This window comes from Cervus canadensis, chromosome 13 (genome assembly GCF_019320065.1).
Source record: "Cervus canadensis isolate Bull #8, Minnesota chromosome 13, ASM1932006v1, whole genome shotgun sequence".
NCBI classification, from domain to species: domain Eukaryota; kingdom Metazoa; phylum Chordata; class Mammalia; order Artiodactyla; family Cervidae; genus Cervus; species Cervus canadensis.
Window position 1 is genome coordinate 16,493,277 of NC_057398.1, and position 10,561 is coordinate 16,503,837.

The 10,561-nt window shown below is 48.0% G+C and overlaps 1 protein-coding gene across 8 annotated transcripts in view; it reads left to right on the forward strand.

Annotated features, from left to right (window-relative positions):
- The window catches only part of RGS8 (regulator of G protein signaling 8), a 47,668-nt gene extending 38,159 nt beyond the window's left edge, over positions 1–9,509 (forward strand). For all 8 annotated transcript variants that reach the window (XM_043486099.1, XM_043486102.1, XM_043486105.1 and 5 more), the window contains 2 exons: positions 2,898–3,064; positions 4,521–9,509. In XM_043486099.1, the coding sequence (XP_043342034.1) occupies positions 2,898–3,064; positions 4,521–4,703 (350 nt within the window). In that variant the 3' untranslated portion in view covers positions 4,704–9,509. The remainder of the gene's footprint in view (positions 1–2,897; positions 3,065–4,520) is intronic.
- The last annotated feature ends 1,052 nt before the right edge of the window (positions 9,510–10,561 follow it).

A 10,561-nucleotide genomic window follows, 5' to 3' on the forward strand; every position in this document is an offset into this window, starting at 1 on the left:
ACAACCTTATATCATACTCTGCTTTCTCTAGTCTCTTGGTCTTACTGTTAAGGTGACCGTGTGTCCTGGTTTTTGCCTATGGTGGTCATGGTTTATGCCCATTCTTCCTGTGTAATTAACAGAAATGGTCCCCTTCACTCTCAGAAATGTCCTGACTAGGGTGATGTCATGGCCAACCCTACCTTTGTTAAACACTTTAAGCTCAGGCCCCCAAACTTAGATTTCTTTGTGATTTAAGGTTTAGGTTTGGGAGTTTCATTGAAACCCTTTTCTCTCCCAAGTTCCTGGCTCTTAAAAGTCTTGGTTTTTATAACTATGGTTCTAATGTGGGCAATAAAACGTCTATTTTGTTTTGTTTTGTTTTGTTTTTAATTTTTTTATTAGTTGGAGGCTAATTACTTCACAACATTTCAGTGGGTTTTGTCATACATTGATATGAATCAGCCATAGATTTACACTTATTCCCCATCCCGATCCCCCCTCCCACCTCCCTCTCCACCCGATTCCTCTGGGTCTTCCCAGTGTACCAGGCCCGAGCACTTGTCTCATGCATCCCACCTGGGCTGGTGATCTGTTTCACCATAGATAGTATACATGCTGTTCTTTTGAAACATCCCACCCTCACCTTCTCCTATTTTGAAACAGACATTTTAATTAGAAATAAAAATGTTTCAGGAAAGTGAAACAAACATTTAAATATGTCACCCACGTGGCTAGTGCCACTGGTCCATGGAACGAAGCTGGGCAGTGCCCAATCCTGGTACATATGCACGGACCTCGGCTGCTCGGGGGAGTCCATGGGTACCAGTGTGGGAATGGGGTGTGAAATGAACTGGGCGATTTCAAGTGGTGTATATACACTACTGTGTATAAAATTGGCCTTCTCTGGTGGCTCAGGGATAAAGAATCTGCCTGCCAGTGCAGGAGAGGTAGGAGATGGGGGTTTGATCCCTGAGTTGGAAAGACCCCCTGGAGAAGGCAGTGGCAACCCACTCCAGTATTCTTGAGTCTGGGAAATCACATGGACAGAGGATCCTAGTAGCTAACAGTCTGTGGGGTCGCAGAGTTTGACACAATTTAGTGACTAAACAACAACATGTATAAAGTAGATAACAAGAGAACAGATTGTATAGCACTGAAATGTCTACTCAGTGCTCTGTGGAGACCTAAATGGGAAGAAAATCCATATATATATTTATGGATATAGGTGTATATGCGGCTGATTCATTTTGCTATACAGCAGAAACTAACACGGCATTGTAAAGCAACTATACTCCAATAAAAACAAACAAAAATATCTAAAAACTAAAAAAAAGAGTGAATAAAAACCTGTTAACATATGCAGAGACATTAGTTTGCCAACAAAGGTCTGTCTAGTCAAGGCTATGGTTTTTCCAGTGGTCATGTATGGCTGTGAGAGTTGGACTGTGAAGAAAGCTGAGCGCCGAAGAATTGATGCTTTTGAACTGTGGTGTTGGAGAAGACTCTTGAGAGTCCCTTAGACTGCAAGGAGATCCAACCAGTCCATCCTAAAGGAGATCAGTCCTGGGTGTTCATAGGAACGACTGATGCTGAAGCTGAAACTCCAGTACTTTGGCCACCTCATGCGAAGAGTTGACTCGTTGGAAAAGACCCTGATGCTGGGAGGGATTGGGGGCAGGAGGAGAAGGGGACGACAGAGGATGAGATGGCTGGATGGCATCACTGACTCGATGGACATGGGTTTGGGTAGACTCCGGGAGTTGGTGATGGACAGGGAGGCCTGGCGTGCTGCAATTCATGGGGTTGCAAAGAGTCGGACACGACTGAGCGACTGAACTGAACTGAACTGAACTGAACATATTGTCCTTCTAGTAAATTTTAGAAAAGAAATGAAACATTATAGCCAGAGTCATTTTTTACCAAATGCAGTCACTCCTTTATTTTCGGTTGTATCTGCCCTTTCTCTGGGGACAGATGGTAGAAGGCGATAGGTCTTATTTGATTTGAGGAGTGTGCGTTAAAGGTTAGGACACTTTATAAAAACTCTTTTAAGATGAAAACATCAGCTGAATGCATAGGCTATCAATGAATGTTGTTTCTTTCTCCAAATCTGTGTGATAATCCTGCTCATCTTATTCTGATCAGAAGCTCCATTTGGCAATATGCATGACATTAATTAAGAAAATGAAAGGATATATTAATCATTAAATCATTTGGTAGAAAAGCTATAATTGATCTCAATTAAAACATAATTTGATAGGCAAGCTCTTTTAAAATAAAGGATCCATGGAATTAATCATTAAAATATGGGACCTCAAAAGTTTTTAAAAAGAGGCTGAGAACCCCTTCCATGTAATAGGATGTTTTTACTGACTACATGGCAGTGGGGTGTTTACTTTCAGACATTTTTCTGATATTAGTAAAGGATTTGCCCTGAGGCATTCACACACCCTGACCCACCCAATTTGTCTTGTGACAGATTGTTTTTTTCAGGTTGGTTGACTTGGATAGGGCGAGAAGAATTCCATATATTACTTTGGCCTCATTAGAAACACAGGCTTGCCAGTAGACCCAGGGGACAGCCAACTCTGCGTTAGGGGATAGGCAGTGACCACTGAGGGCTGATTAGAAGTGACCAGGCCTTCCCAGAGTCATTATTCCTGTGGCATCCTAATCATTTCTCCGGAACATCCCTGTGATCCTCTAATGAGGAGCACAGCTCACCTCTGAGGGTACCTGTGTGTTTAAGAGAAGAGAATCCTCAAGAGGACATGGAGGAGGCTCAATGTGGGCTGGACAGTGGCCTAATTAGGGCCACTCTTGCTTTCTGACTACCTTTCTTTCTTTCTTCTACAGTTCTTGAACTTAAGCCTCTTCCTATTTCTCTTCCTTTCCACACCCCTCCACATCCACAGATGGAGTGGCTGCCTTCCGTGCCTTCCTGAAGACGGAGTTCAGTGAAGAGAACCTGGAGTTCTGGTTGGCCTGTGAGGAGTTCAAGAAGACCAGGTCAACCGCCAAACTGGTCTCCAAGGCCCATAGAATCTTTGAGGAGTTTGTGGATGTGCAGGCTCCGCGGGAGGTGTGTTGGCGGTGGGGTCTTGTCAGATCTCCATCCATAGCCCTCTGTCTTTGAAGGGGTTTGCACCAGGTTTGACGGGGACTTTCTTCTGAACTGAACCTTACTGCTCTGATGGCTCTTGATGAAAAAAGGGATCACTTTTAAGGTGCAGAGCCCAGGGATTCTATAAAAAGGAGCTCTATTAGGAGTATTCTAGCTGTCTGTCAGTTAACTATGTGCCAGCAGGAACTGTGTTTCTATAGGGATTCTGCAAGATAGATGCCAATAAATCCGTGTTAGTTTTCCTAGAGGAAGGCAGCATGGTTTGATGGGATGAGCATGTACTTTGGAATCTTGTTGCAACATTAGCTCCACCACTTACTTGCTATGTGATCTTGGTCAACTTACCCTGTTTCTCTGAATCACATTTTCCCCAGTGTAAAAGGGTACAATATCACCTCCCTTTCAAAACCACTATGAGTATTAGGGGTAATACACCTAGCCAATATTTGCCATTGCTTAGTAATGAGTAATTACAGTCACTTATATTATTTTATGGTCATTTATTATAATTACTTATAACAGTAATATGAATTTCTCTGTACTGCTATTCTGAGTTATAAAACAGGGTTTTACCTGGGAGGGTTTTATAGAAGAAAAATATTTGCTGTCTCTGAATTTAGATGCATTATGTACGTAGAACTCTTCAATTATGCTTTGACTTGCGACTCAGGACATCTTTGGCCAATGGCCAGAATACAGCAGGCTTCTTATAATTGTTGGTTGGATGAGAGATGTACATTCTTAACATAGTCTTTCTCCCCAGGGCATTTGTTTCCTTAGTAGCTGAGAAAGGACAAACAGGCAAATTTACTTTAGGGAACCCATATTAATGCTAGTCTCTGGTTTAACTCTTGACCTGACATTGGGAAGACCTCTGGATTGAGTGTTGAGTAATTTGGGTTTTTTTACCTTGACTGTTACTAATTTTCCATAGTACATTAGACCAGCTTTTTTTCTTTTTCTTTTCCTTTTTTTTTAAGGTTACACACTAAATTTTAATAGCACCAGGGAATAAAAGTGGGGAGGTGAGTGGGAAAAGACAGTGCTCAGTCACTCAGTTGTGTCCGCTCTTTGTGACCCCATGGACTATAGTTAGCCCGCCAGGCTCCTCTGCCAATGGAATTTTCCAGGCCAGAATACTGGAGTGGGCTGCCATATCCTAATTCATAGACCAGCTTTTTGATATCTCATTTCTTCAGTATCTTTATAAATTGGGATGAAGAATATCTGGTCTTCAGACCTTACAGGACTCTTCCTGGGATCAAAAGGGATGACTTTCATGAAAGCAGTGTAAAAAGTATGAATAACCTTAACGTATTTAAGATGCTGTCATGAATAATTATTAAGTAGGACCAGCTACCAGATGCCTTGGCCCTTGAGGGCCTATGATGATGTTCTCTGCTTCTGTCTCCAGGTAAACATAGACTTCCAGACCCGAGAAGCCACGAGGAAGAACATGCAAGAGCCATCCCTGACTTGTTTCGACCAAGCCCAGGGCAAAGTACACAGTCTCATGGAGAAAGACTCTTACCCCCGGTTCCTGAGGTCCAAAATGTACTTAGATTTGCTGTCCCAAAGCCAGAGGCGGCTCAGTTAGAACTCAGATGGGGACTCTTGGAGATCACCGGCTTCCCCCTCCCCTTGCTGCCAAGACCATATTCTAATGTGAAGTGTCATAGGTGTTCAAAAGCAGTGGCGATTAGGTTGGGAGGCCAGGAGTAAGGAACGGATGAAGGGCCATTCCAAAGTCTGATCCAGCCACCAGAGCTCGGACTCTGTCCTATCCCCTTTACCCATGTTTGTGTTTTGGTTAGTGGTAGTACATTGTCCCCTTCTCTGGGTTGGCAACTTGCCTTTCATAAGGCCTTGGGTCATCTCCACCAAGAAGGGAGATTTGCTGCGCTGGGCTAATCTGTAAATAACACAAATGCAGTTTCTACCACTTCCACACGCTCCTCATTTAGGATTCCCAACTCTCGAACTTGTCCTAGACCCCTGTGAGGAAGGGCTAGAAGACTCTGGATCACATTTGTGATTTGCTGTTATGATGTAATGGCCAGCCCTGGGTGCTGAGACCTCAGTGGTATCTGGGGTTCTCAACACTGTCACTGACAGGTGGTCTCTGAGGAAAGGGACAAACTCCATGAAGTTGGCTATTTCTTCCATTTCCATAGGACCAGTATGAAAGGCTGTGATCACTGCCCATCTCAACCTAGGAAATTCACAAGACTCCTATACACTTGCAAATCCAGGAAGGATCTTGGGAGACGTCCTTCATCATGTCTGATGTAGATGAGCTGCTATTGAGAAATAGACAGCCTGCAAGTCTTCCTCAGTTCTGCCAAGAAGTTTTCCAGAAGTTGAATGAACAGGGAATGTAGCACCAGTAGACTTTTGGGCAGTGGGGCACCATATAACCTCTCTGTTGCTTAATGTACGCTCTGCCCTCACCTCCCTGTGGCATCACACATCATTGGCCCCATAGAATGATGGACGGCTTGGTAAATGGAGGTGAATTCCCTTAGCACGGACAGCTCTCACGTGCCTAATACTTTCCCTGTCTCTCCCTCTTTCCCCCCCTCCATGCAGGTCATGTAATTCTGATGGGGGAGAATGGGAACTTAGGCTGTCACTCTCTTTCCAGCTTGCTTCCTGAGAGCATGCTTTCTTAGAAAGGTCCCTCTCATGAGGGCCATCTTGGCTGATCAGCAGCTTCCTTCTTGATGTTTTGGGACTGAACATGGAAGCGAAAGTGAGACTGAGAAGATCACTGTGAACATCTGCTTTATGGAGAACCTTCCTTCAAGGTACCCTGGCACTGCTCTTGGAAGTACATCAGGACACTCTTTCTTGGGTGGTGAGTGAGATGCAGGAAACCTTTTTCCAGCTGCCCAGGAAGAAGCTGACTTTGGTCCAAGACTGTGGTGCCAGGGAGATGAAGCCTCAGCAGAGAGACCAGAAAGTGGAAGAGGAGCCTGGGAGATGCTGGTCTCCCGGTCGACCGAATCAGAGAGAACAGGCTGGAGGTCGATCGGGGTGATTGACAGCCGATGGATTTGGATTCACTGCAGAGTTCCAAAGCTTTCAGCTGGACTAAATGAAGCTACACAGGTGTGGGTTCTGCAGTGCAGGTGACTGAGGCCTTGGTGGAAGCTGTCTCCTCCTGGGGGAAGGATGGGCCTCTTTAAATGTGAGGGTGTTCCACATTTGCGTTCTCGTCCAGCAGCTGCATGAATCTCTTCCTTCCTCAGCTACAGCTGCAACAGGCCAAGAAGGCTCTTGAGTCTCACTGGCAGGGTCTGCTGCCCTGCTGTGTATCTATGGGCATCTGTGAGTGAGGGTTGATGTGTCTGTATAAACCATCAAGGAGAGAGAACACAGGACTGCTGAAGAGACCTGCGGAATTTCACGTTCTAGGACTCTGCAGCCTCCTGTGGGTGTTCCTAGTTAGAGCGGGTAGTATTCTCCCGTCCCCACTGGTGAAAAACCATCCTTAGCTTACGCTGCCAGAATTAATTTAATGATCAAATTCTTGAACAGGGTATTTCCATCGTTGTTTACATACAAAACGTGCATCTGCTGCCAAATCTACTGTCGAACATGAAGGGCATGTAAATTGGAACAGCACAGAGTTATGGAAATGCGAAACGTTCTAAGAGGGGCCTTTTTACCACTTCCACTGTCCCTGGGAGAAAAGTCTGAACAAGAGCATTGTGCGGGGGCCTCATTTGGAGCCTAGAGTTCTTGCTAAACTATTGGTGGAAGGAAGGCAGCAGATGGTAGTGTCATGGCGCCCAGTGACTTCCTCCCATGATGGGGAGGTGTGAAGGACCCAGCTTGGGTATCCTGAAATTTGACACTAAGTGAGGGTGGGTGGGCTTGTGTTTGTGTGTAGAGGAATGTGATAGCTGTGTTTATGGTACTCCCGTGGAATGTGTGTGTGTGTGTGTGTGTGTGAGAGAGAGAGAGAGAGAGAGAGACAATTAAGAGCACTAGACTTGTACACCACAGAGATGATCTTCCCATGGGTGGAGCTTTCCTCACACCCTTTATGTCCTGCTTCCCACAAGAGGCACAGAGCTCTCTGCTCTGATTCTACTTTCAGGCACTTTGGTCATGCCAACCCAGATTCTGGTCTGTGACTAAACAAAGAGAAATGTTTACAACATCTAGAGCAATATCCGAGCATACCTCATCCCTGACCTTCCCCATCACCCTGTCCCACACGCTCCCCTGCCCTCTTCACAAGCCCTCCTCTGCCTCGTTAGGGGGGCACTCCCAGGGGTCGCTTCTCCCATTTGCCGTCTTCCTTGGGGCCTCGTGCCGGGCTTGTGCTGTGGACTGCCTTCCAGGTGCAAGCCATGCAGTGGGCCGGGCAGAGCTGTGACATTTAAGGCTGCTCTCATCCCTGAGTGGCCTTTCAGCCCCACATGAGTATTAACCCATTTGGGGGCTGGTGTGAGATTTTCTGTTGCCCTTGCTAAACCAAATAGAACATCATCAATGACAACCCTTCAGAGCTCTGGGCACCTCTGGGGTGAGGAAGGATCCCTGAGCAGCATCTATTATGAAACCTGAGGATGTGCAGAGGTTACCCAGAAAGCCTGTTACGATTGCTAATTCCCAGCTTCCACACCCAGAGATGCTGATCTGATAGATCTGGGGTGGGATTCAAAAATCTGCATTTTTAATAAGTTCCCAGGTACGTAGTGGCCTGTGAACCATACTTTGAAAAAAGATGGTCTAAGACAGAAGCTCTCCCCCTTGGCTGTTCATTGGAATCACCCGGGGAGTTTAAAAAACCCAAACATCCAGAATCCACCCTAGAAGAGCTTGGGGTTGGAACTCAAGCATCAGTAGTTTTTAAAGCTCCACAGGTGAACCCAATATGCAGATGAGGTTGGGAAGCTGGGCCTGAGGAATGGGGGCGGGGCGGGGGGGGTGGTCTCCAGCTGGTCCCAGAGGGCTAGAGCACATCCAGCCACAAACAAGCACAATAACCAGGAACCTGCCAACCCTGAATCTGACTCTTAGGGTGGCTGTCTCTGTGCCCTCTCTGACTTGCTCTTTTGAGATAAAAATATTTCTGTCCCAGCTGCATGCATGGGGTATGCCAATGGTGGGGGCTGAAGGGGTCCTCGGGGTTTTCTATGCCTCCCGGGTCTTGTTCACAGGGCTTCCTCCAAGCTTGCCTCGTGGGCTGCTTCTCTGTTTTCTGTTTGTGTTCATGCACTCATGTGCTTGCTCATTTCATGTTAGGCTGTGCCTCTGTACCCAAGGCCGTGAAACATGGGAGCTGGTCTTAGGTAGCGGGTGAGGAGCGCATGGCAGTAATAACATTGGTAGCATGACAGTTTCAGATTTCTCAGTGGAGGGTGTCATACCCTCAGAACTGCAAGCTCTTTGAGGCTTTCTCTGCCAAGGCCGCCGTGGGGTTTGGGTTGTTGCTCTGTGCCCTCACCATTCCCTTGTTGGTCTCAAGCCGGGTGGGCAGCGGGGAAGTTCCTACTTGCTTTTCTCTCGCTCTCTGCAGAACTTGCTGCTCTGGATTAACCAAAGCTGTGAATGGCCCTCTGCCCAGCCTGCAGGCCCCAGCCGCTGGGGGCAGGCCCTGGGCGCATGTCCCGGCACAGCTGGGTGTCCAGGTGTGAGGGCAAGGTGTGAACTCACTGTGGTTGAGAGCCGGGGAAGACCGAAGAGGAAGGAGCGGGGCTGCAGGTGGGTTGAAGACAAACCACTCCTGTGGCATCTGCTTCTCCAAAAACTGGAAAGGAGAGGTGGTGAGTGGTGAGTTCAGAGGCAGGATATCTCCCATCATCGAGAGCACCCAGACCTTTCCTGACCCCTGTCTGTGGCCACTTCCCAGCCAGGCAGAGGAGTTCACGATTTTCCATCTGAGGCTCTCCTGCAATCTGCCGAGCATCAGCCCTCTTTAAATCTGCATCCTCTGTTTTAAAAGCAGAAGAGGTGGTGAAGTCACCCCCCGGCACGGGGAGCCTGTGCCACTTCTCATGAGACTGTGAAGGAAGAAGCCAAGGGAGATGTCTTCCTGTCCCTGCGACCTCGCCGGACCATGCGATGCTGTGGTCCAAGTCGGCAGGATGGGGCCACTGGCCGTCCCAGGTGTGGGGGCCGGGTCCTGTCGATACACTGGTCCCCTTCCTGCTTCTTCCTCCCTTCTGCCCCTCAGCTCCCTTCCCTCTTCCAAGGACTGAACTGGTGGCTGGGCTTGTGTGCCCTCCAGGCGAGGCAGCGTTAGCCGCTGCCGAGTCACGGGGCGCGCGCGCATCTGTAGCAGCTCATCCTCATTGAATTGTTTCATTACCGTGCAAAGTGGAATAATGTCACTCACCTCTACTATAAACAAGGCTGTGAGAACATAATAAACCGAACCCGAACACGCTGCCCTTCGCTCTCTGCCCACATTTCTGGCCAGCTGACTCTTTTGTGAGGAAATGCTTCCTGTAACACATGGACGCCCCGGGAGGGGGCACGCGGCCTCTCCCTGGCAGAGGCTGGCACGGGGCCGGCCATGAGGGAAAGCAGTGGTGTGGGTGAAAATGGGAGGGGAAGGACTTGGGATGAGTGGGGGTGGGTGGAGAGTGACTTCGGGCTGCAAGACTGGCTTTGAAACTGTGAAGTGCTATGCAAACACGAGGTGGTATTTTTATTAGTGCCACCTACTGCTTGAGAATGCAAGGAGAGAAAAAACTGAGGATAGCTTGTATATTTGTTCAGCTGGAGCTATCTGAGAATGGAGTGGGTTGATCTTGCTTATGCCTGTACTTCACTTTATACAATTGGTGTGCCCCTGAAAGGCCCAGGTGAATCATCGAATCTTCCAGAGTTACTGGTGATGGGTCCCATCGAGGGGACCCGCAGGAGAATGAGCTGGAGAACCTGCTCGCAAAAGCTCATTTTTCAGGTGCAGTGATGAGACAGAGATACAGGAAATGTTAATCATCCAGAATAATTAAAATGCACCAGAGATGGTCTGTCTTTAAAGGAAAGCTGATGTTTCTTCACAGGTGATTGCTTTGGGTTAAATGAAGAAGCCTTCTGCCTGGAAACGATCCGCCCCCACCCCGCATCCCAGTTTTGTGGACTGGCCATGAGAGCTGATGGCCCAGCTGCTGTAGATGGGAACCCTGCCCCTCGGGAGGGGGTGGGATTGACTCCTCTCTCGCCAGCTTTGCCCTGCTGGCAGCTTTCCTCCTCCTGCCTTGCCAGCTTTCCTACCCCAGTTGCCGGCTGGGGTTTCTGACCCTCTTATCCCCAGGTGGGAAAAGAGCAGGGTAGGGGGAGAGGTGAAGGAACATGGGGCTCATACGTGGTACATATGCCTCCTGGGACAGGCCCCTGTCTCTCAGAACCTAGAAGACTCAGGTGGGTCCTTCCTAGGCTCACAGGGGACCCTGTCTCTGGGGGATTCCTTCCCCGCTGCAGCTCTCCCAG